Source organism: Lygodium microphyllum, chromosome 8 (assembly GCF_053477565.2).
Source record: "Lygodium microphyllum isolate KBCC chromosome 8, Lygodium_microphyllum_v1.1.10, whole genome shotgun sequence".
NCBI lineage: Eukaryota > Viridiplantae > Streptophyta > Polypodiopsida > Schizaeales > Lygodiaceae > Lygodium > Lygodium microphyllum.
The window spans coordinates 35,518,385-35,545,222 of NC_141142.1; the positions used below are offsets into that span (position 1 = coordinate 35,518,385).

The 26,838-nt window shown below is 44.5% G+C and overlaps 1 protein-coding gene across 2 annotated transcripts in view; it reads left to right on the top strand.

The window, feature by feature from the left end:
- LOC148032147 (diacylglycerol O-acyltransferase 1-like) overlaps positions 1 to 26,838 on the top strand; it is a 219,509-nt gene that overhangs the window by 160,318 nt on the left and 32,353 nt on the right. For both annotated transcript variants that reach the window (XM_087682786.1, XM_087682785.1), the window contains 6 exons: positions 4,931 to 5,029; positions 5,273 to 5,374; positions 5,573 to 5,709; positions 5,804 to 5,885; positions 6,019 to 6,039; positions 6,256 to 6,318. In XM_087682786.1, coding sequence (XP_087538912.1) covers positions 4,931 to 5,029; positions 5,273 to 5,374; positions 5,573 to 5,709; positions 5,804 to 5,885; positions 6,019 to 6,039; positions 6,256 to 6,318 — 504 coding nt within the window. The remainder of the gene's footprint in view (positions 1 to 4,930; positions 5,030 to 5,272; positions 5,375 to 5,572; positions 5,710 to 5,803; positions 5,886 to 6,018; positions 6,040 to 6,255; positions 6,319 to 26,838) is intronic.

The window sequence follows — 26,838 nt, forward strand, 5'->3', positions numbered from 1 at the left end:
TGATCCCTATAGTGCATACGGATTCTACGAGTGCTATTCAGTTGGCCAAGAATCCGGTCTTCCATGTGAAGACGAAACACATTGAGGTACGTTAGTCATAGTGACAGGAAACGGCCGGAATGGCCCCCCGGCACGCAGAATCGCCGTCCCCGGCATGTTTCCGGCTTGGACCGCGTTTCCAAAAAATGGAACGTTCCCTGTCCCGTTTCAGATAGGGAACGCAGCAGGGAACGCCACGTGGCAAGTGCCTGCGCCCAGTTTTCGCCCGCGCCCTGTATTCGTCTTCGCGCTGTTCTGTTTCGTTCCACTTGCATTCCGTCTGCTCCCGCCTGCGTCCCGCCTGCTCCCGCCTGCACCCGCCTGGCCCATTTCTCGTGCTCCCGCCTCAGCCTGGCCCAGTTCTCCTGCCCCTAGGCCCAGCCACCTTCTTCCTTCTCTTCCCTCTCTTCCTTCTTCTTCTTTCTCTTCTTTCTCCTCCCACCTCCAACCTCTTCCTTCTCTTCCTTCTTTTTCTTTCTCTTCTTATTCTTTCTTCTCTTCCTTCTCTTCTTCCTTCTACCTTTTCTTCTTCCTTCTACCTTCTCTTCACTTCTCCCTTCTCTTCTTCCTTCTTCCATGAACCTTCTTCTTCTTCTCCCTTCTCTCCCTTTCCCTTCTCTCTCGACTCTTGAGTGAGTCTTGACTCTTGAGCCTTCTCCCTTCTCTCGAGCTTCAATAATCAATTTTCAGCCTTCAAATTTTCCTTCTCTCGACTCTTAAACCTAAGGCCTTCAATTTTCAGCCTGAAATCATAAATGGCTTCATCTTCCCGCCCCGCTCGTCGGGTTGGTGGTCGAGGAAGTAGGTTTGATGATTGGTCATGGTGGGAAGAAGTAAATGCTGACCGCGCTTTGAGTGGTGGAGGATCTCGACCATGGACTTGCAAGCTTTGCCCATACAAGCGAACTAGTGGAGCAAACAAGGTAATCCATTGAGCCGAGCATTTGTATTTCAAATTTTTATTGATTTTGATTTTTCAAAGTTACTTAAATATTAGAATATGGACTACCAATTGCCACTTGTTCCATTTTAAATTTTAATATTTATGCATAATCAGGTCCGAGCTCATCTCCTACATGAGCCAAATTCAGAGGTGCAGTTTTGTCCAAATGTGACCTTGGAGAAGCAAAGGGAGCTTCGTGACCGTGTAGCAGGTCAACAAGCTTATCTTGCATCTAGACCACGACGTGTTGCAGTTGACCCTGCAACTTTTGTGACACCATCCCCATCAGATGTATCTAGAGCAGGGTCAGTATCAGGAAGTGCTACCTCCACACCTACTACAGGCATTGCATCGGCCATGGCATCAACAACGCCACATGTTGCACGTAGACAAAGCACACTTGATGCTAGTTGGGATCCCAAGAAGAAGGAAGAGGTGGATACATCAGTGGCACGCTTTTTTTATCATGACCACATTCAGTTTCGTGCAGCCAGGTCGGAGTATTTTAAATTGATGTGCAAGAAGATTGGTGAGTATGGCCCTTCGTATGTACCTCCATCATCAGAGACCTTATGCACCACTTTGCTCGACAAGGAAAAGCGCCTTGTTGAGCAAGCAGCAGTGACTAGAAAGAGCATGTGGGCTAAAAATGGAGTTTCCTTGATTGCTAATGGTTGGAGTGATATACGCAAGCGATCCATTCATGGTATGGTTGCTTATTCTCGTGGGGAAATGTATTTTATATCTTCACATGATGCATCGGGGACAGGAAAGTCAGCAGATGTACTTGCAGCAGAGTGGGTTACAGGTGTTGAGCTTATTGGCCCAGAGCATGTTGTGGGATTTGTTGCAGATGGAGAGCCTGCAAATAGGGTAGCAGGTGCTATTATTCAGGGATATTATCCACATATCACAGTTTCATATTGTATGGCTCATTGCTTGAACAACCTACTAAAGGATATTGGTAACCTGTCATGGATTGCACCTATCATAGAGCAAGGAGCTCAAATGGTTAGCTTTGTTTTGAATCACCAATTTCTTCGCCATCACTTGTTTCTATGACGTTAGTACTGCATCAGAGAGGTCGTTGAGGATAGGTCTGTTGACCTTGTCAAGATCTCAACTGACCAAAATCTTGCAGATCTGCTCACTAAAAGTCTCTCAACAGAGCATTTTTCCTTCCTTAGGAAATTGACGGGCATTGGATGAGATGACGTCTTTCCTCATCCTATTGTACTTTTGTACATTTATACTTTGTCACTTTTTTCTTGTTCTCTCCTTTACACACCTTGTGCAGCAGCTTCGCAACCTCTTCGTCACCTCCATGTCCCAATCATCCTCTCCCTGGCATGCAGTGCTACCACTCTACTCCTTTATACATCCTCTTCATAGGCTTGCTTTGTCTCCGTCTCATCATTGCCAAACATGGCGACTCGTTACCATAATAGGCTGCTTTCACAACAACACAAAAAGCACGTTATTCCAACCTTGCTGTCCACGAGAGTCTCGTCATTACCATCACTCTTGATGCTAACACAATTAGAAAGCACAAATATATCCTCACAAATTTCTCTTGTCAAGATGGCAAGCCTAAAACCCATGGGATAGGACCATAAAGGGAATGGGCATTAGACTTGTGTGCAAAGTGTAGAGCCAAAAGGGCATACCCTTGAGCCTCAAGCTAGCAGTGTACCAAGTCACAGTTACATCCCAAGAGCTAGCATCCCATAGCATCACACCATCCCAATGTGTGGACACAATGGCTGTTGGGGCTAAAATTCAGGAGTGGTGATTACATAATGATGTGCACAAATTGGCTTTGAGTTCTATAAATTGGAGTTGGTTTCTCTCACCCTAAAGTGACCCTAGTGCATTCCTAGTAGGTCACTTTATGAACCTAGGCTATGACCAATACTGTGGCTGACCGTCAGGGATGTCCAAGGATGTAACATCAATGGATGCTCCTCCTACACAACTTGATCTCGTAAGCATATTCTGATGCAGGATGATGAAGAGTGGGCCCGCATCAAGAGCCAGTATTTGGTGGAGCAGAGCATATTAAACCTTTCAAGTGTGCCTTCTAGTAGTGCTTGTGGGACAACTATTAATTGAAGAAGGTAATCTTCTTGTGCCTGATTTCCCATGGTGGATTGGTAGTTGGCAATTGCCATCATAGATGCAACAAGTCAAGTTTTGCTAGAGATGCTTAGGATGGTGCTTTGAGACACCAAAGCATTGTTTGTGGGCATGCAAGAGGCCTAGCTAGTTTATTGGTAGTCCTCGCTGTGCAAAGTCGGTGGGCCTTGGTTGCATCATCTAGCGAGCTTTAGGTTGGCAGCCCATCATCTAGGTGCATGGCCTACTTTACAAGGCTAAGATGCATGGCACACTCTTTTCTGACTGAGGCTTGCCATTTAGATATGTGATGTGGTCAATAATTAGAGGCCCCACAAGTTCTAAAGCCGTTGACATCAGGATCAGAGCTTTGGCATATCTAGAAGGCCCATTGCCAGCTAGTGTGAAAAACACCTTTTAATGTATACCATCCTAGCCAATCCCTTGTCTTCTATGGTCCATTGATATCATGGTTACTAGGAGCAGTTATAGGATGACTCACATTATGACACTTGGGTATAGCAAAGCATGCATCACATAAAGGTAATCTGTTGGCAGTCTATCAATCAGGTGCATCAGCTACTTTCGATCCATGACAAGAACTTTATCTTTGGGGCTTGGTTTTATGGTACGGTCTAACATTGAGGCCTTGCTTAGCTTTCAAGTTTTGGAGTCGTCAACATCACAATCAAAGATACAAGATTAATTTGGAGGCTCACAGGCTGGTGTACCTAGAAGCCCCATTGCCAGAGCTAGTCTTTAATGGAAGTCACTCTTTGGTGTACACTTCCCCAGCCAAGCTCTCCTTTCCTATGATCGTTTGACTGTGTGGGCAGTGGGAGCAGGTCTATGGCAACTCATTACAGGTTAGGATCTCAGATAGATGTCCCTTCACACTTGCAGATAGCATAGCATGTTCTTCACAGTAAGATGGCATTCCAGAGTGGATCTATACTCCTCTGCCTTTGCCTTTTTCCCTATTCCACACAGATCACCTGAAGATTCTTTGTATGTATTGGATATAATCCAGCTATGCTGGTGAGCTCTGTCACTTTCTGCTCTAGCTCTGCTGTGGAGCCCATTCATTGTCATTTTTTAGTTTAGTAATGTAGTAGCCACACTTTTTCTCTGCAGAAAAGAGGAAAATGAATAAGAACTACTTAATATTGTTTTCTCTCGAAGTCTTCCTTGCATTGCCTGTGATTACTGCATCATGCTAAATCTTTGCTACTTTTCAGGCCCAAAATTCTCTACGCCAGATGATGCCAATTTGCATACCTACCTCCACACTGCCTTTGATAAAATTTGTTTATTATCAGGCATGCTGTCTTCCGGCATCACATACATATGCTGAGTGTCCTAGGGGGTTGCTATATGCACGACTTGCTGGCTAGCTCTGCATACAGTTTCATGCAGGTGAACCTTGTAGATCTATGTTTTCTCATTGTTGTCACCATTTTTCTGTTGATGAGACTTGAAAAAGATGCTACCTCTGACCACCTAATACTTAATTGCCATTGTGTGTCTAAGGACAGCAATGCTCATGCACATCTTTTGACTTGTTGCAGCCCTCACTTTCATAGGGAGGGAGAGACTGAAGGGTAATTGTCCATGTAAAACACAAACTTCCTGCATCGTGACTTGTGGTACTAATATCAGAAGCTCAGTAATTTACTAGCGCTATTTCATCATTGTTGTACTTATGTGTATTTTGATATTCAAATTTACTGGTTTATTTCAAAGTCCAGAGCTTGTGTTTCATTGCTTTTTAGAGATAGAGAGCAATTGTATATTTTTATTTAACCTGCATACTCTTTACAAGCTTTTGAACAGGAAAGCGAGCCCTCAAAGTTTGATAAAATATGTTATCCAAAGAACATCACTTTGAAAAACATGGCGTATTTTATGGTTGTTCCAACATTATGCTATCAGGTGAGGCTCAAAGTCTTCATTTCCTAGTTAGGGCATTCTTTGTCCAACGAAAATACGGAAGTGATACCCTAGGTAGGACAAATTTTGTTCATTTAACATCTCTTAAGATATGGAAGTGTTACCTGTATTTCTATAAGAGTACATGAGCTTTTTCAACTGATTTAGTGCATGCAAAACTCATTTTTCTGTGCAAAGTTTTGTCATTGTTGATTCTATCTGAAGTAAAGGCTGATCTTTTGCCAGGTCTCTTATCCTAAAAGGGAGAAGATACGGAAGGGCTGGGTTTTAGGTCAGCTGGTTAAGCTTATGATTTTCACTGGACTAATGGGCTTCATTATAGAACAGGTCAGTGTTGGGATATGAACTTTTTGTAGATTAATTAGTCGTAAACCCTATTAGCTTAGACTTAAGAATTTGAAAGGACAATATATTAAAACTGGAGGCCTCAAGAAAGCCTATATAGTAGTCCAGCAGAGACGACACGTTTACATGGTGGTCGATTTATTCCTATCTACTGAAAAATCTTTATTCATTGGACTGCAGTACATCAATCCTACAATTAAAAACTCAAAACATCCCTTCAAAGGAAATTACCTTTATGCAGTTGAAAGGGTGCTGAAACTATCCATTCCAACCCTTTACGTCTGGCTGTGCATGTTTTACTGCTTTTTTCATCTCTGGTAAGTGGTTGCGGACAGTGAATTGCTTTGTCGTCTTATCTAATTTTTGGCAAGGGGGAGTCATTTGCAGATTGATGTTTCTGTTGATGAGTAGGCTAAATATAATTGCTGAAGTAACATTTTTTGGAGATCGTGAATTCTACAAAGATTGGTGGAATGCAAAAACTGTCGAGGAGGTATGAACTACCTTTTAGGAGTCTTCCAGTATAGGTTTTTTTTTCCGTACTACTAATTCAGCTACTATTTTTGGCCCGGAATCACTCTTGTGGCTTCTTGACCGTCTTTTGCATCTTTACATGGATTTCACAGTACTGGAGAATGTGGAATATGGTGAGTCTTCTATGGATATTGAACTTCAGCGCATAGTGTTAAGCATGTCTTATACTCGTAGCTAAAAATTGGAGAAAACCCTTCTGTGAATTTCATCCATTATAATGCTTTTGCTCATGCAAGTTTGACCCATGAAAAAGTGAAACCTCAACATGTAACAAAGTAAGGAACGTCAAGTAGCAAATCCATTAACATGGCTGGTTTTGTGTTTGGCAGCCAGTCCACAAGTGGATAGTTAGACATGTATATTTCCCTTGCTTACGTTGTGGCATTCCTAAGGTACTGTATCTAACTTTTTCCACAAGCCTAGAGGAACATTTCCACTTGATATTTTTGTGCTGCAATAACAGGTTGCAAATTTGTTGCATAATGTGTGACACATGAGGAACAACTCAAGTCAGTACTATTTTCCTTGACTTTTGTGCACACGTAGGGTTATCACTACTCAAAACTGCTATCTTGTGAACACCAAAGCTAGTCCCAGTCTGTACTTGAAGTTTTATTTTGCTTTTCATATGATTGTTTTCTGGTATGATGATAGACTCGGCACTACTCAGATGAGTTATCTTGAAAACTAGAGTTAGTTCAATAGTCAAGGTAAATTTACTCAATTTCAGTACCCAAGAATGTGGAAGGATGCTTATGTAGGAGCCTTGTTAAGAATCTTGGTGGTACTTGAGTTCTCTGTCCTTACAAATGGTTTAGGTAGAAATGATGGCTGAATAGTTAAGTGTGGCATGATTTGCAAATAAAAGAGATTGAAAGGGTAAGCATTTTTGTCACCTGCTTCAAAAGGGGTACTCAAAATCATCATGAAGTCTGGACTGAATAGGCCTCGCTCTAAGATGGTGTATTGCTGCTTTTATTTCACACCTGCAGAAGCTTGCGTTGCCAACTTCCTTTGGCTACTGTATCATCTTAAAATGAGCGGCATGCATGTACCTCAGATACTTCAACGTCCTCGCCCATGCAGTCGTTCACATGGGAGGATTTTACCACTTTCCTGGCTATGTTGATATATCCAAGCAGGAATTTGTGAGCTGGCATTAAATTTTTATTTTGACTTCGTCTGCAGTTCCAGGACTGCTGCCACATGCAGAGCAGCGAAAGGAGCTTCTGTTACACAGACTTCAGGGAAGCATTTTCGCATTGGGAAGTTTTGCAAATGTAGATCTTCTCACATGCACCTCACAAAACAATTGGAAGCAAAGTATTATGCTGCAGGAGCAGCTCCCTGCTGACGCGCTGTTGCCCGCCATTGCACCTCCCCCATCCCTCCTGCCACCATCACGCCTTCCCCCCCTCCTGGCCGCCATCGCACCCCCGCCTTCCCCCCCCCCCCCCCCCCCTCCCCCTTCCTGGCCGCCACTGGGCCTGCCTCCTCGCGCCTGGCCACCATCATACTTCCCCCTCCTCCCGGCAGCCATTGCCCCCCCCTTCTTCCTGGCCGCCACTGCGCCTCCCTCCTCCTGCCTGTCTGCCATTGTGCCTTCCCCCTTCCCTCCTTCACACTGTGTGCCACCACCTTCCTGACGCGTGCAAACCCCCCCCCCCCCCCCCCCCCCCGCCTTGTTGCTCCCTCCATTTGCAGCAACACTCCCCCCTCCGGCAACACAGCAGCATGATTGGTAGTTTCTCAGCAAGGATGCGCAATGGAAACCTGTGGTCAGATGCCGGTGCACTTTATGAGAGCCCCCTAGTGAAACACCTTGCGCGTCATCCTCTCTGAGGAACAGCTCTTAGCCTCCGTGCCACAGAGTTGGAGCTAAAAGAAACAACGATCTTTGGTCAAGTTGTAGGACACTCCCCATCCAAGGACCAGCTTTGGGATTGGCTTCACTCCACGTTGCGCATTGGCACAGCGCAGATCGTGGAGGCGGTTCTCATAGGTCAAGGGATTTTCATGGTACGACTCACCTCGGCAGATGCAGCCCGTGAGCTACTGGCTAGCTCACTCTATGCTTCCACGAAGGGGGTCATCTACATGGTTTCCTGGTACAATGGCTTCACAGTGGAGGCATTCGTGCTCCACAATAGATTCCTCAGGCATCCGGTCACCCTACTTTTCCCTGAAGCGGCGATAGAGTATTGCCAGTTAATGGAGGACTTTGGATGACTCTTCGGCACTGTCCTTCCCGCCTCCTTCGTGGACGCAGTGATGGCCGCAGGAGTCCCAAAGGTATCGGTGGCAGTGAAAGAGAGAATATTCCACAGCTTTTGGAGATTGAGGTAGGACACTCCTTCAGGCAGCAGGTTATTGTGACTGGGTAGTCAGGGCAGTGCCTGCATTGCCATGACTTTGGGCATCAGGCAGCAGACTGCATGTGCTTTTGAGGCACTCACGGTAGCCCCCCCACATAGCCACCAACTCATCCATCCATGCCGCCGGTCACACTTTCCCGAGACAGGCGCAGTTGCTACCACAGGAGTTTTTTTGCAGTGGTCCATGGTCTTACCTGTGAGTTGCCGAGCGCGGAGAGTTCCTCTACCTTTGGAGGTGGGAACCTTCGTAGTACGCAAGTCAAGGAGCGGCAAGGTCCATCTACTAGCACCATCGGATAGACCAAACTATGCTTTCTTCCTTCAGACCTCTCACACAGGAGATTGGACGATGACACAAATAGAGGAGGTGAAGAGCCAGGTGGTAGACCACATCTCCCAGTGGATGGGAGGACTAGCACTCTTCTCCGAGCAGTGGCTTGGTTGCATGATGGACATTAACTGGTGGGCTGGGGTCGAGGTCCCACATCTGAGCATTGTCTTTCGAGCCCCACCACAGTGCAGAGCTCCGATGGATGTGATCGAGTGGCCCCTAGCACAGGCGGCCTGTTTCTACTAGTGTACAGAGTCATGCCTCTCAGCTTGGTTGATAGATACCCTGGTGGTACCACCAGGTACATCTATCACCCCCATGGTCCGCCGCTCAAGGGTTACTATGGGGGAATGGAGTTCACCGTCCAGGCCTGCAGCAAAGCGTATTTGCATGCCTCATAGCTCTTCTTCCTCATTAGCAGCTTCCACACCGAATAGATGTCTATTCGGTCAGTCACAGGTTTCCCTATGAGTTTACATCTTGCGTCCTAGAATGTGAATAGCCTCCACTGCAGCCGGGCACGTGGTTCCAGGAAGTTGATTGGTTGGTAGGAGTTGTAGCCTGCCCTTGCTAGATAGATCGACATCCTAGGAGCACAAGCTCACACCCGCCTAGACCCAATGGGTAGGAGAGGTACTCCCAGGTAGTTCACACACCTATTGGGAGCACGCCATCGGTGCCCATGGCAGGAATGGAGGCTTATGCACCCTTTATCGGCCTGAGCCTCACTGCCTGTGTATGGAACTATGGGATGATTGTGGCACAAAGGGTTCTATGGATCAGATTGGATATCGGGGACTGGTGCCTTAGAGTCCTCAATGTCTATGCCCCTACTGAGGTTAGGGCACGTGACAGGTTCTGGGCGGAGATCGCAATAGGACTCCCAGAGGTGGACTCCTGGATTGTTGGTGGAGGAGACTTCAACAACTTGGAGGCCTTAGAGGACCAGCAGGGCAGAGGCAGAAATTACCAGGGTATGGCTAGGGAGGAGCAGGAGGCATGGGAGGTCTTCCTACTGGCAGTAGGAGCACGCGATGTTTAGAGAGACCCAACTTTCCATAGGAGGGAGAGGTCGTTGGACTTCTCCTGGGGATATAGGCAGCTAGGCGGTGCTTTGTTGAAGCGGCTAGACAAGTTTTATGTGGGAGAGTGGGAATGCTCTCATGGAGGCTAGGTAGGGAAATTGACTGGCACTACTTTGTCTGATCATTGCTCGCTTCTCCTGACACTTGATGCCCGAGCCTCTGCCCTAGACACACAATCCTGTCGGATCCCAGATTTGATCTACATGAGGGAGGAGGTGAAGAGACTGATTGAGTAGATTTGGACTAGCGAGTGGGGCAGGAGGGACTGGATCGCAGAGGAGGTTGCAAAGGTCCTAGCCGAATCGAGCAGTATTTGCCAAGAGGCAGTCCTACAGGCCAGGCAGCAGAGCTAGGAGGAGGAGAGAGGACTCCGGTGGGACCCACCCTCCTTGCACAAAATGTGCACGCGCGAGCAGCCCTCGCTGGCCTAGAGGATAGGCACTAAGAGTTTTCATTCCACACCTGAGCAACCTTTTGGGTGAGAAAGGGGAACACGATGTGCAGAGAGTCACCTCAGGAGAGCAAATACGTAGCCTTCAAGATCAGTACGGGAGGATTCGCTCTAGCCTAGATGAGGTGATGGAGATTGCCACCAACTACTACAAACGTCTTTTCCAGCAAGATGACAGCCCCAGCTAGAGAACATCGATGTAGACAGTAGGTCTGGGATCACATCCTATCCCTCGTCACAGAGGAGATGGGACGCTTTCTTCTAGACCCTTTCACAGAGTGGGAACTTAAGGAGGCCTTCCATGCACAGGACAGGCAGAAATGGCCTTTCTAAGGCCTTCTTCACCACCTACTGGGAGATGGTGAAGGATCCCTTATTGTTGGCCTTCCAGGAGATTCTTAGCTCAGGAAGGATGCCAAGGAGTCTATCAGCAGGTCTTATCAATCTCCTCCCCAAAGGGGGAGACCGGTTGGAGCCATCCTAGTGGAGACCGGTCACCATGTTGTTAGCAGCTTACAAGGCACTGGCAAAGATGATTGGTAGGCGACTCCGCTTTGTGCTTCTAGACATCATTCTTGACACACAGACAGGCTTTGTCCAAGTTAGGAGCATCCTAGACAATGTCTTCACCTTCTTTGAGGCGACAAAGTGGGCCCAGCATAGTGGTCAGGGATTGGCGGTACTACTACTGGATTTCAAGAAAGCCTATGACAAGGTTGACTGGGATTTCTTACAGGGCACCATGGTAAGGTTGGGCTTTCCCTATGCATGGATCCGTGGGGTCTCCGCACTTTACAGATCGGCTACCAGCAGGATTCTCATAGGTGGCAGGTGAGGGGAGGAGTTTTGGCTGGATAGATCGGTTCGGCAAGGCTGCCTTTTGGCCCCATATTTGTTCCTACTCTTTGCAAAGGCAATGTCGCACTTCCTCAGGTCACATGCAAGGAGGTTACGTGGCCTCCGACTTCGGGTGAGAGAGGAGACGGAGTTGTTAGACTTAGAGTATACAAATGATACATCACTCTACATAGAGGACGAAGAGCTGATGCTAGAGAGAGTGAGACTAGCTCTCGAGGTGTTTTGCACTGCAGCGAGAGTGAAAATCAGCTAGCAAAAGTCAATGGACCCGGACTCTAGCACGGAGTGGGGCGTCCACTTGGGATTTAGATGGGTGTGTAGAGGGCAGACCATCGGTTACCTAGGATTCCAAGTGGGATTGACATCACTCCTGCCCAATAGTTTCTTCCAGTCCTCAACTCTATTCGGAGGAGGTTGACCTACTAGAGTACAGCTCATCTTTCCCTAGCGGGCCGAGCCCTGGTGGTTAACCAGGTCCTCCTAGCGACAGCTTGATACATCACCTGGTGTTGGTGCTTCTCTTCACCCTATGTAGTTCAGCTTTGCTGCCTAGTGTGAAATTTTCTCTCGGCCGGGTCAGATGGTTCTAGGGACTCCCAAGCCAAGGTGGCGTGGGCGACCATCATCTGGCATCGGTCAGAGGGAGGGCTTGGGATCATAGACCCAGAGTATCAGAGTTTGGCCCTTTTGGGCAAGCTAGTAGTCCGCGATCTCACACTAGGAGGGCAAACATGGAAGGTCCTATTGCAGAATGGGCCTCCAGGAGTGTAGACCGAGGCTTGGCAGTGACTAGAGGCCATCCTTGAGATGGATCTTTATGATGGCCTAGATCACGCCCCCCAGGTTCTCCTTCTTATGCAGCCTACTTTGTGTGTGGCAGGGCCTCCTGTAAGGCCCTAATTCAGAGCCCCCTAGTATGCTAGGAGGAGATAGGCCACCAACCAGTGATCTGGAACCCCCATGTCAGAGATCGGGATGGGATATAGATTGGCAAGCACCCCCACATCCAGTGGGCTGGTTGGGAGACCGGCCCGACTTCTACCATCAAGACATTGTGGGAGGTGTACAGGATGGTAGACCAGGAGGTATTGTAGCAGGCATCAGGTTGCCAGAGAGGATGTAAACGCCCCGAACAACGTAGTATGCTTAACAATTATGATATTTGCTTGTTTTCGAGATTTAATATAAAAGAGAATGAACACTTAAAGCTGAAAATGAAAATTACTCACAAAATTACAGCCATGAAAATGTAAAAGTAATGGAGACAAGATTGAGGGTTGAAGATGGGCAACCCCCCCCCGAAGGAATGTATTTCTGCTCAACCCAAGTCCCTTAGGGAAGAGCTCAGTTACAATCAACCTGAGAGTGAGAAGAAGTAATTCTCACTCTCACAAGATCATGCAAAGATGTACAAACACACATGCATTATCTATTATGCAATGATAAGAACTGATTTCTTTACAGTATGAGAGAAGAAAAAGGGGAATTCAACCTTTCTCCATCGTTGATCAGCAGTACATGGATAGAGCTTGCTTCTTGTAGCTAAAATGGAAGAAAGAGCTCAAGAAGGAGGTGCTGTAATGAATTTACAGGCTTGCTGTCTTGTAAAACAACAGTGATAGAAGAGGGAATATGGAGGAATTTGATAATGGAGAAGTGGGGGATGATGATGGGGATGGATGGGGCCAGTTTCTGGCTATCTGTGGGTGCTGTACATGAGTTTACAGCAAAGAAAAATGATGTTGAATGAAGAAAAACGAGCTCTTATTTATAGGAGAGGGGAGAGCTAGTACAAAAGGGGAAAGTGGAGTAGCACAAGACAAGTGTCCAGCCACATGTCATGAGATGTGACAAGTGGTGGGACACTTGGAAACTTGTGTGACAAGTGTCTTGACACTTGTCTCTTCTCTATGGCCTTCCTTTTTGGGTTGAATACTGTCAAGAATAGAAACAACCAAATTTAGTAAGCACAGTCAGAGTACAGAACTTACTATTTTTAGAATGACATCCCTATTTTTTAGGACTACCATTTTTAGGCTAATTCGAGGCTCCTAAAATTTAGGAACCTCCTAAAATTTAGGGATCTCCTAAAATTTAGGGACCCCCCCAATATGGGTATCATATGAAAGCTTTTTCCGTGTATATCGCAAAAATGGTATCTGAATCTTCATGTGACTTTCCTATGCAAAGAAATGTGCATTTCAAGCTTTCAGCCCACACATGCACATTATACAAGCATTTCATGATCATGCCATCTTGTTGATTGTAACTGTCTGTTCTGGTGGATCTAGCCCACACTTCAAGGCATCAATCCTTTCTGTGTGCGAGTCTAACCCTGATATGCGTGAGTTCTAGTCACAGGCGCCCAATCAGGCCATATAGGTGGAAGTGTGAACTATCTTTTCTCTAACCCACCGCGTGGGTCCACCATAACTTGTGACCACTCATCAGTGGCCAGCTCCAATGCACTTTTCTTTATATCTAATTAGTGCAAAGGAAATAAATTTACTAAATCATTATATAGACAAATTAATGAAAAAGGATACAAATTCTCTTTCTATAGAGTTGTGACAGCCGTGAGATTCATCACCTCTGTTTGGCCGTCAGTTTGAGGATGAAAAGCTGAGGAGAACTTTAAAGTGGTTCCCAAATTCTCAAATAAAGCACGCCAAAAGTTACTTGTGAATTTGGAGTCTCTATCTGAAATGATCTCAGAAGGCATACCATGTAATCTGAAGATATGTTGAATGAAAAGTCTTGCAGCTTGTGCGGATTTCAATGTTTTATGACATGGAATAAAATGTGATTGTTTGCTGAATCTATCAATTATGACCCAAATCATATCATGACCTTGAGGTGTTCTTGGAATACCTGAGATGAAATCCATTGTGATAGATTCCCATGGATCTTTGGGCACTGGAAGAGGTTGCAACAATCCTGGAATCTTCTGCCTATCATATTTGGATTTTTGGCATACCAGACAAGCCTTGATGAAGTTATGTGTATCTTTTCGTAATGTTGGCCAATAAAAGTAGCGCTCAATTGCACTTAGAGTGGCTGCCCTCCCTCTATGCCCTGCATAAGGGGGTTCATGACTTTCTTTAAGCACCTTTTGTCGAACAGGAAGAGTGACACAAAGGCGATTGTTCATGAGAAGGTAACCGTCTTTGATGGAATAATCTGGATGAGAACCTCCTTGCTGTAAATTTGACCAAATTGCTGCAAAATCAGTATCTTCATCATAGGTATTCTTCATCTTTTGAAAATCTTCATGATGAACCACTGTAATAGTTGCAATGCGAGGCACTCTAGAAAGTGCATCAGCAACTACATTTTGTTTCCCTGGAGTGTACATAATTTGAAAATGAAACATAGACAAGAAATTTTCCCATCTTGCATGTTTCTCCTGCAAATGCTTTTGAGTCTTGAAATACTTCAAGCTTTGATGATCAGTTTTAATAAGGAATTCATTGCCTAAAAGATAATGTTTCCATATCTTTAAAGCATGAACCACAGCTAAGAGCTCCTTTTCATAAATGTCATACCTTTTCTCCACATCATTTAGACGGCGGCTTTCAAAGGCTACGGCATGGCCTTCTTGATTTAGCACTGCACCAATACAATCACCGCAAGCATCTGCTTCCACCACAAATGGTTTTACCAGATCTGGAATGATAAGAACAGGTCCAAAAGTAAGAGCTGTTTTCAGCCTTGTGAAGGCTGCCTTCTCTTTTTCCTTCCATTGGAAAGAGATCTTCTTCTTTGTAAGGTCATGAAGTGGAGAGCCATATGTGCAAAATGCTTGATGAAGCGGCGGTAATAAGAACATAAGCCAAGAAACGATCGCACCTCATGTACATCACGAAGATGAGGCCATTCTTGGATTATCCTGATCTTTTCAGGATCCATCTGAATCCCTTCAGAAGAGATGACATACCCAAGGTAATTTATTTTATGCATGAAAAATTCACTCTTTTTACCATTTACCAAGAGTTGATTTTGTTGTAGTAATTGTAGAACAATTTCCAAGTGTTGATGATGATCCTCTTCATTCTTGCTAAAGACAAGAATATCATCAAAGAAAGTATCGACATATTGTCGATGCTCTCTAAAGATGCGCTCCATCATTCGATTAAAGGTGGCTGGTGCATTGGTTAATCCGAAAGGAACCACCAAGAATTCATAAAGACCGTATGAAGTGCGGAAAGCAGTTTTGTGTACATCTTGTGGTATTACCCTAATTTGATGATAACCACTCTTTAGATCAATGCGGCTGAAAACCTTTGAGCCTCCTAGACGATCCAAAATGTCGTCAATTCTGGGAATAGGAAACCGATTCTTCACAGTGATTTTGTTGAGGGCTCGATAATCAATGCACATCCTGAATGTGCCATCTTTCTTTTGAACAAGAAGAACCGGTGAACAAAATGGTGAGCTACTTGGCCTAATTAGCCCACGGTTGAGTAGGTCTTCGACTTGCTTTCTAATTTCTTCTTGTTGAGGATGGCTCACACGGTGTGGTGCTATATTAGGAGGAGAACTGCCCAGGATAATATCAATATGATGGTCTTCTGGCCTTTCTGGGGGAAGCTGATAAGGAAGATCTTCCGAAAAACAATCTTTATACTTTTCCAAGAGCTGAAGTTGCTCTTGGTTTTCAGCATTCATATTATCTTTTACATCAGTGACATAAAGTAGACAACATTGAACACAATCCTTAATTGCTCTAGAGACTTGCATCCAGAAACTCCAGCTTGGATCTCGTACTTCTTGCCTTTGTTGGTGAGTTCTACCTTCTTTTTCTGAGAGAAGATGGTTGAATCTACTCTATGATTCCAGGGCATGCCAAGAATCACATCGCAACCATCAAGGTCTCCGATACAGAAGGTATCTTCGTCACTGTAGCCTTGAATTTGAAACTTGAGCTTGCCAATGTAGGGTATCACAGTCTTCACTGTGTCACCTTCATCAGCATTTAAAGCTTGGCAAACTTCTACCGGAGTGTCCATCTCTTCATTCTTTAATCCAAGCTCTTTAGCTAATTGCAAGGAAATGATATTTTCATTCACCCCAAGATCTATCAAGAATAGTGCTTGCTTACCTTGCAACTGTCCCCAAGCTTTTAATAATTTGTGCGTTTCTGGAGTGTGAGTTGTGTTTGCAACTACATCACTGATAGCATTGATTTTCACTGGCGACTTAGGCTTGTTGTCAGAAACCTTGCTTTGTCCCTTGTTTGGACATTGCTTCACTATGTGGCCTGTTTGTCCACATTTAAAGCACTTCCCTTCTTTCATGAAGCGTTGCTTTTTTTCTTCGGAAAATTGCTTTGCTTGTGGGTATAGATTGGAGCGAAATTGAGGAGCATTATGAGGTGTATAGGGCTTCATCTTCTTTTGATTTGATGGCTGCTTTTGCCACTGTTTTTGTCCTTCATTTGGGGATGAATACTCCTCATCATCAGCTACTCTCTTCTTATCATTCTTTTGGAATGATTTGTTGCCATTGTGCTCCATTTCCCATGTCTCAGCATGGTCAATGAGTTCCCTGAGACTAGAACAATGATAATGATTAAGAGCAGTACGAAGTTTAAAATGCAAACCTCCTTGAAACTTCCTAAGCTTTTCCGAACTGCTGATCTTCTTGAAATGTTGGACCTTCAAAAGTAGCTCCCAAAATCTCTTGGTATAGTCACCAAGTGACTCATTTTTCCTTTGCCAAAGCCGATCCCATTCCATTTTTACATCTCTTTTGAAATGAACAGGAAGAAATTGGCTTTGTATCAGGCGAACAAAGGACCGCCATGATTTTGGGGCAGCATGATCATATTCCAACCCCGTCCACCAAGTATGGGCTAAGTCGGTTAAATGTAAAGTTGCAAACTTAATCTTTTCTTTTTCTTTATACTTGTCACGACCATACAAAATTTGAAATTGACGAATAAACTTCAGAAGAAGATCAGGATTTCGGGAACCATCATACATACTGAACTTGATCTTCTTTTCAAGTTGAGATAGTGACTTAGTCTTCTTCTTCTTCTTATGCCTTCGTCCATGCTCGGATATTGAGGTTGAAGATGATGAAGTGCTTGATGGGGATGAAGATGGAGACGAGGGTGAAGAATGTCGACGCCTTTGACGATGATGAGGTCTTCCACGAGAAGGGTGTGACTCTTCATTACTAGAAGAGGATCCATCAGAATAGGCGCCAGATGACTTTGAAGAAGAGGATGAGCTTCGACGCGATCTCTTTCTTTGTCCTGAAGTAGAATGGGATTGCCTCTTAGAAGTAGTTGGACTTCTTGATCGGCTCCTTTCATTGGTATGGCTTTGTCTCCTTGAAGTAGATGGGCTTCTTTCCTTGAATTCTTTGGGATTCTCAACTTTTTCTAGTTTGAGAAGTTGCTCACGAATTTGCTGATTCTCCTCTCTAAGACTTTGAATGGCTTGAAGGATAGCACTCGATTGATCCATTGAGACTAAAGAAAAAAAAATATGCTCACGCACTCAATGCAAGGGCTGAAAACAAACTAACTTATAGTTGTAAGCACTACCAGTGTTGGGGGTGAGGACCGAGCCAAAGCTCTGATACCACTGTAAACGCCCCGAACAACGTAGTATGCTTAACAATTATGATATTTGCTTGTTTTCGAGATTTAATATAAAAGAGAATGAACACTTAAAGCTGAAAATGAAAATTACTCACAAAATTACAGCCATGAAAATGTAAAAGTAATGGAGACAAGATTGAGGGTTGAAGATGGGCAACCCCCCCCCGAAGGAATGTATTTCTGCTCAACCCAAGTCCCTTAGGGAAGAGCTCAGTTACAATCAACCTGAGAGTGAGAAGAAGTAATTCTCACTCTCACAAGATCATGCAAAGATGTACAAACACACATGCATTATCTATTATGCAATGATAAGAATTGATTTCTTTACAGTATGAGAGAAGAAAAAGGGGAATTCAGCCTTTCTCCATCGTTGATCAGCAGTACATGGATAGAGCTTGCTTCTTGTAGCTAAAATGGAAGAAAGAGCTCAAGAAGGAGGTGCTGTAATGAATTTACAGGCTTGCTGTCTTGTAAAACAACAGTGATAGAAGAGGGAATATGGAGGAATTTGATAATGGAGAAGTGGGGGATGATGATGGGGATGGATGGGGCCAGTTTCTGGCTATCTGTGGGTGCTGTACATGAGTTTACAGCAAAGAAAAATGATGTTGAATGAAGAAAAACGAGCTCTTATTTATAGGAGAGGGGAGAGCTAGTACAAAAGGGGAAAGTGGAGTAGCACAAGACAAGTGTCCAGCCACATGTCATGAGATGTGACAAGTGGTGGGACACTTGGAAACTTGTGTGACAAGTGTCTTGACACTTGTCTCTTCTCTATGGCCTTCCTTTTTGGGTTGAATACTGTCAAGAATAGAAACAACCAAATTTAGTAAGCACAGTCAGAGTACAGAACTTACTATTTTTAGAATGACATCCCTATTTTTTAGGACTACCATTTTTAGGCTAATTCGAGGCTCCTAAAATTTAGGGATCTCCTAAAATTTAGGGACCCCCCCAATATGGGTATCATATGAAAGCTTTTTCCGTGTATATCGCAAAAATGGTATCTGAATCTTCATGTGACTTTCCTATGCAAAGAAATGTGCATTTCAAGCTTTCAGCCCACACATGCACATTATACAAGCATTTCATGATCATGCCATCTTGTTGATTGTAACTGTCTGTTCTGGTGGATCTAGCCCACACTTCAAGGCATCAATCCTTTCTGTGTGCGAGTCTAACCCTGATATGCGTGAGTTCTAGTCACAGGCGCCCAATCAGGCCATATAGGTGGAAGTGTGAACTATCTTTTCTCTAACCCACCGCGTGGGTCCACCATAACCTGTGACCACTCATCAGTGGCCAGCTCCAATGCACTTTTCTTTATATCTAATTAGTGCAAAGGAAATAAATTTACTAAATCATTATATAGACAAATTAATGAAAAAGGATACAAATTCTCTTTCTATAGAGTTGTGACAGAGGAGTTGAGTTGAGGAGAAGGAAGATTGATACAACAATATCTTAGGTATGGCTTGACCTCTTGATACGAGAGCCGGTAGAGCCCAGTGAGGTATGGGCCGCTAGGTTGCCACCAACAGGAATCCCCCTACAAGTGGCAGGTAGAGTGGACGGTACCCCACATGGGACTTTCTTCACTGTGCAGGAGAGGGGGGCATTTGGTCCTTAACAGAGGGCAACAAGATGAGGAGTTATGTGTCCTTTTATGGAGGAGGATTTGGGTGGTTGGCCTTCAGGGGAAGACATGGCGTCTGGACCCTTGTGTGTTCTGGGAGGAGCTTCAGGATTGGCGCCTCTGGATTTGGGAGGGCAGGCCACTTGTGGCCGGCCACTCTGGTCGCCAAGAAGCCACCGAGATTCCTGGAGTACACAGCCGGGATTGGCAGACACGTACTGATGCAGGATGACATGGACTCGGCGCCTTCACATAGCAAGTACTGGGTGGAGCACAGCATCATGGATGCTTTCCGGCGGACCTTCTAGTGCCGCCTATGGGACAGATGGAGGCCGAGAAGGGTTTCATACTTCTTAGGGCTTTTGGCACATGGAGACCTGGTGGTGGGGAGTTAGTTAGCCCAGATACAGAAGGATAGAGGTTATAAACGTTGCACACAGCAGGCTCTGGAAACTCCAAAGCACTGCCTTTGGTCATGTGAGGCAGTGCAGCTCATGTGAAGAGGAGCATGCGGCATTCTCCGACGTATAGCACCCAACCTGGGATGTATCTCATTTGAGCTTTCTACTGTAGGCAGCCAGCCAGGGCCGCCACCTTTATATGAGGTCGGGATACAGGACACAATCTTCATCATTGAGGATGGATCTTGCGCAATGGTCGGTTTGGAGGCTCTACCCATCCGCTAGGTACTGGAGTCCAGAGCAGACTACTCTGAAGTATGGAAGATCATAGGGAGTATTACTGGATGGCACATTTGGAAGGCGCGGTGTCAGGAGGTTTTTGGCAGGGAGAAACTTTCAGTACATGCGACTTTGGCAGAGCTCTAGACCTCTATCATCCACTCCCTCCACGGCCGATGTGACCAGGTGCAGGGCGAGTCTCGAGCTTTTCAAGAGCTCCATTTTCATTTCATGTGCACTTGGGGCAGCCAGGACAACCTGTTCTTCATGATGCAGGTAGGCAACCCCAAATGGTGATACCCCCCCCCCCCCCCCCCCCACCCTCCCATGGCTTCTTGCCCCCATCCCCCCAGACTGCCTTGAGAGGCTTGTACACATGATTTGTTTATGACCTTGCACCAGCTCCAGCTAGTCTGTTGAGCATGAGCATCCTGTTGTAATCAATCTTTTCAAGTAATATAATAAGCTACATTTTATTTGCAAAAGAAAATTATGCTACATGAAAGCTTCATCATTTATAGATAGCCAAAATATAAATTCAACAGTCTCTTGTCCCCTAGAATGAGAACGGCACTAGAAACTCTGAAATGGAAACAGGAATAGAAACGGAACTGGAACCGGAATTTTTTTAGAAGAGGGAAACAGGAAATGCCATGTTAGGGCATGAGAGAAAGGGAGGGGACATTCCAAGGGATGAGAAGTGAAAGAGTGTGGGTGCCTCAAAAGGGACACGAGGTATAGGCCTTTCATGGCCTAAAACTTTCATTTCCACTTGGCATTCCAAATCCTAGTTGAAGATGGAAACATTAAAGGAAATGATTTGGATCCAAGGGGAAATGTGAGGTGGTGCTATTTTGGAGAAGGCAAAATATTTCTGGATTTACCAAGCCATTGTAGAGTTTTGGGCACCTTATATGTTATGGTCACCCACATGTTAGCCAAGCTCATAGTTGCCTTCATACATCGTACAATACTCTTCATACTGTATGGTTGGTACCATGCTGTCCAGTATGTTTTCATACAGATCCGTACGATAAAACTACATGGTTTTATCCACCGTATTTGGTGCATTCCTGTGTGGCATAAGTATGTTCCGGTTGTGCGTTGAAGTCTCTGTGTTGTGCTGTGTGGCACTTTAGGGGGGTGGAAGCCTTGGATACTTCAGTTCACCCCCTTTCCCTATGTACTCCTCCCCCAGCCCCCTTGGATTCCATCCAGCCCTCTTTGACTGTTTGACCCTTCTTGGATCCCTCTTTTCTCCCACACTCTTCTCTCATCTACAAAAGCTGCTCCTCTCCTCCATGCTTCCACACCTATGCAGCAAGCATTTGTCATTCTCATCTCCCTCTCTTGGATCCTGATTCTTAGTGGTGATTCGTGAAGCTCTCACACTCTCCTCTTTCTCACACCCCCTCCTTCAAGCATCAATCTATCAAGGCTCAAGGCTCAAGAGTCAAGCCTCTCCCATCCCCTCTTCCACACTCTTGCTCTTTCAAGTTTACAACAACCCTCTTTCTCTCTTTTAACTTTCAAGAGTCAAGCATCTCACTCTCCCTCTCTCTCTCACTCTTCCTTGCGCCTCTCCATCCAACATTAGCATTATGACTCGTAAGAAGCACAAGGCCTTCAATTTGCATGCGGTCCATGTGGAGAGGGACATAAAGAAGTCCAACTCCCACCATTGGACATACAAGTATTGCGGGAAGTGCTATTCAAATAGTGCAACCGGGCTTCTCCAATATCTTTCCAAGACCAAGAGGCAAGTCACTCCATGCAAGGAAATCCCTCAAAACATTGCAGACGAGATTCTCACCAAGATGAGAGGGGGATCGACTAGAGGAGGAGGAAGTGGCACATAGGCACCAACTCCTATGCCTACTATTGAGGAAGCATCGAATGTGGGTGTATCTTCAACTGATGTGGGTGAGGCTCCACCATTGGTGGTGGGGCTCCACATCCGCATTTGGCTCTCGTCCAAGAGTGGAGCCTCATGTAGCACTTGAGAGGCAATCCTCTCTCTCTCAAGCTTCCGGTCATGTGAATAGATCATTTTCCTTTCTTAGTGAAAGCCAATGACTGGTGAATATTAAAATTGTACGCATGGTAATTGAGTGCAATCTTGCATTCAATGTCCTAAAGCAAGAGCAATGAAAGAAGATGGTAAAAGCCATTGCCAATGTGGGTCCATGTGAGGATGGACTGGCATCACATACAATGACATGAGGATGAAAAATATTGATAAAGAGAAGGAGAGGATTGACAGAGCCCTTGATTCTATTCAGGCCACATGGACAAAATATGGTTGATCCAATTTCACCGACAGATGGAGTGATCGTAAGAAACGGGGTATCATCAACATGCTCATCTCATGTCCACTTAGCACTTACTTTTTGTGGGCTATAGACACTGGCAAGAGGGGGAGAAAAATGTTAGGCGCATTCATCTATCACCACATTCGGCAAGCTATCATTGAGGTGCATATTTTCTTTCAAATTTGTATCTTTCATTATTTGTAATTTTGAGTTTAATATTCTAAATTATAATGTAATGATCATATTTCATGAACTTTGAAACCTCTCTCTCTATCTCGATTCTCTTTTCCCTCCGAGCCTCTCTCTCTCTAAGTATTGTAATTTGTGGTTGTAGATAGGCCCCTCGAATGTGTTGCAAGTTGTTACCGACAATGCATTGAATTGTCAGTGCATGAGCCATTCACGTGAGGCCAAGTTTCCCACGATTGTGTAGACTCCATGTGCAAGTCATTGTTTGGACTTGCTCATGGAGGACTTTGGAAAACTCAAGTGGGTGAAGAGGGTGGTCCACAAGGCTACATCAGTTGTCACTTTCTTCATGGTAAAGATAAAGATACTGGCGATGTATTGTGAGTATAGCACACTTGAGTTGAAAAAGCCTTATTCAACTCGTTTTGCTCACATGTGGTTGTTGCTTGAGCACCTTTATGAGGTGCAATCCTCCCTATGCCAGAAAGTGGTGTCCACTCTATGGAATGAGTGGGATGAGCATGATATAGAGAAGGCCAAAGCCACACACTACTTGTGCCTCAATGAGTAGTTTTGATAGAAAGTCCGTGTCATTGTTATTGTCGTGTCTCCTTGTCATGAGGACATGTATTTTTGAAACCTCACTTAATATGTGGATAATTTTTAATCACATGGTTAAGTAAATGTTGTACATGTGAGATGTAAGTAAGGTTAGAGTAAATTTACGAGTCTTGGACCCGAGGAAATCACAGGATGTCAAAGGCAAAACTTGCTATAAGTTACATTGCATAGGTACTTCATGGTTGGTGATACTAGAAAAGTGGTGTTTAATTGTACCTAACGCCAATCTGATGGTCAAAGATGGCACAGAGACACTCTAGAATGAAAGTTGCCTAGCCAATTTAATTATTGGTCAACGAGATTTTTTTTTGGACACCGAAATAATTATTACATTAATTTTTAGTATTTAATTATTGATCAATCAAATTATTTTATTGGGCACCAAAATAATTATTAGATTAATTTTTAGTATTTAAAGACTGAAAATTAATATTTAATAGGTTGGATCATGCTGAAAATGAGATTAGAAGATTATCACTTGGCAAAACTTGCCCATGCAAGTGGGAAAATTAATATTTAATAGGTTGGATCATGCTGAAAATGAGATTAGAAGATTATCACTTGGCAAAACTTGCCCATGCAAGTGGGAAAAACATCTTTAGGGGTGGTGGAGTCTATTCCAGCCATTGTGAGAGAGAAGGAGGTTGTTAGAGAGCAAGGAGAGGTTTCTAATGTGATTTACAGCCACCAAGGATTAGTCCTACAACATGTAACAGTACTTTGGAGCCTTCTAGGAGTAGGTGACAACAGTTGAAAATCCTTCTAGCGTAAATGATAGCATATCGGGTGGGCATAGTTGTTAGGTATGATACGGTATAGTACGATAAAATACGGTACTAATTGACACCTTATGATTTTATAAGGTATGGTACGATATTAGTATGGAAAAAAATTAAGATGATTTTTTAAATAACAAAAACCATAAATCATTAAATGATAGATTATAGAATACATGTTTAAAGTAGAAATAGCCATTTCATTACAGAATAAGATGAATACATGGGGGCAACCATTGCGGTCGCATGGGCTACACAAAACATGTGATACAACTACAGTCTAGTATATTTGATACAAAAAAAAAGAGAAATCTATGTCATATGAATCTATGATGAGACATCACTATCATCATTCTCATCATCATCAGAACCATCTGAGTGCTCATCAAGAGAGTCTGAAGATGGCTCCTTGGCATTCGATGAAACATACTCATACTCATCCTCACTGATGAGATTACCATCATCATCAAATGATGGCTCCCTAGGTGGCAGCTGTGTAGGCAAGGGGGGGATGTCATCATGAGGCATAGGATGCGAGCTACTAGAGCCCCGTCTTACATATGTCTGCAAGCCACTCGAACCACCCCTCCTCGATAATGGAGGGCGTCGAATGACCATGCCTCTGCTACCACCTACTCGAACTCCTCTCCCACAAGCACGTTGATTGCGAGTGTCACGAGTATCTACTACTATAAGCTCTCTATAGAGCTCTGCAAAAATAATCTCCTCCTCCTCACCCACCTCCTTATGTATACTCCGAAGAGTGTCGCCGGTCAACTTGAATGTATCAACATTCACCTACATAATGCAGTGATGCACGTAAGATTGATCATTGTAAATACTAAAGTCTAAATTGTAAAGTATAAAGTTTAAACTTCAAAGTTCCAAGTTTAAAAGTTAAAACAACAATTTTTAAATGTTATGGTTAAGTGTTTAAACTTTACCTGCTTCAGACTACCCAAGCTCATCATAGCTCTCATCATGCGTAAGTTAGTGCGGCAATAGACTAGCCGCTCTAACTGTCATGTGCTAAGTCGATTGTGAATCTTTGTGTGAATGAGAGAATAGGTACTCTAGTTTCTGTCACATGCAACCGAAGAGTAATCCTGGGCAAAGACCCTCATGGCTAAGGGCTGAAGGGTCTCCAGTGCGTATCCAAAGTTTTGCCACCAAAATAAAGTCTTCACAAGTGACTCTCTCCTCCAACAAGTGGGAGAAGCAAAAGCCACATGCCCTCTCTGATTTGCATAGCATCCTAGCTCCTCTAGCACTGCATTGTGGTAATCCACAGGGACCACACGAGTCAAATAAGTAAGCTGGTTTGAATGGAACTCTCTATCATCCATGACCGCTGGTGACTTGTAGGCCGGATGTACCAATGCGGCAAAACCATGGATGGGCTTATACATCGACGCCCATCTCCTCTCTGCCATCTCTAAGACATATGCACGTTGTCTCTGTGATCACTGTACAAGCACGTGCCTCAGCCAATGCCGCTCTAAAGAAGTGAACGAGAAGGCCCATGGTGGACCCCTCGCAGTCACTCATACGTAACACCCTATAAAAGGGAGTCATGACAACGACAACGGTACGAACTTTTTACCAAAACTGCTCATTAAGGCACAAGCATTGTATGGCTTTGGCCTCGTTTGTCTCATGCTCATCCCACTCATTTCATAGAGTGGATACCACTGTCTGGTGCAAGGCAGACCACACCTCATAAAGGCGCTCCAGCAATAACCACATGTAAGCAAAGCGAGTTGAAGAAGGCTTCTTCAACTTCAATGTTCTATGCTCATGATACATCGCAAGCACCTTTACCTTTACCATGAAGAATGTGACAATTGATGTAGCTTTGTGGACCACCCTCTTCACCCACTTGAGCTTTCCAATGTCCTCCATGAGCTAGTCCAAACAATGACTTGCACATGGAGTCCACACAATCATAGGGAACTCGGCCTCAAGCAAATGGCCCATGCATCGACAATTCGATGCATTGTCGGTAACAACTTACACCACATTTTAGGGGCCCACCTACAACCATAATTTACAAATTACAAGTTATGTATAAATCAAATTTCAATTATAAATCATGATATTATCATAATGAAAGAAAGTGAAATTAATTTAAAACAAAAATTGCAATGTATACCTCAATGATAGCTTGTCGAATGTAGTGGTAGATGAATGCACCCGTTGTTTTTCTCCCCCTCTTGCCGGTATCTATGGCCCACAAAAAGTAAGTGCCGAGTGGACATGAGACGAGTATGTTGATGATGCCCCGTTTCTTACAATCACTCCATCCGTCGGTGAGAATGGATCAACCATATTTTATCCATGCGGCCCGAATAGGATCAAGGGCTCTATCAATCCTCTCCTTCTCTTCATCAATCTTTCTCGTTCTCATGTCATTGTATGTGACACCGGTCCATCCTTCACATGGACCCACATTGGCAATGGCTTTTACCATCTTCCATTGCTCTTGCTTTAGGACATTGAACGTAAGATTGCACTCAATCACTGTGCGTACAATTTCAATGTCCGCAAGTCGTTGCCTTTCTCTGAGAAAGGCAACCTATCCATGCACATGACCGGGAGATTGAGAGAGAGATGATTGTCTCTCTGGCACCGCATGAGCCTCCACTCTGTCTTTTATCGGAGCCGGATGTGAATGTGGAGCCCCCACCACCAATGGTAGAGGCGTCTCGTGCATCGGTTGAAGATACGCCCACATTGGATACTTCCTCGTTAGTAGACATAAGAGTTGGTGCCGATAAGCCACTTCCTCCTCTTGTGGATCCCCCTCTCATCTTGGCGAGAATCTCCTCTGCAATGTTTTGAGGAATCTCCTTGCATGGAGCAACTTGCTCCCCCATTTTGGAAAGATGTTGGAGAAGTCGAGTTGCACCACTTGTATAGTGTTTCCCACAATACTTGCATGTCCAATGGTGGGAGTTGGACTTCTTTGTGTCCCTCTCCACATAGATC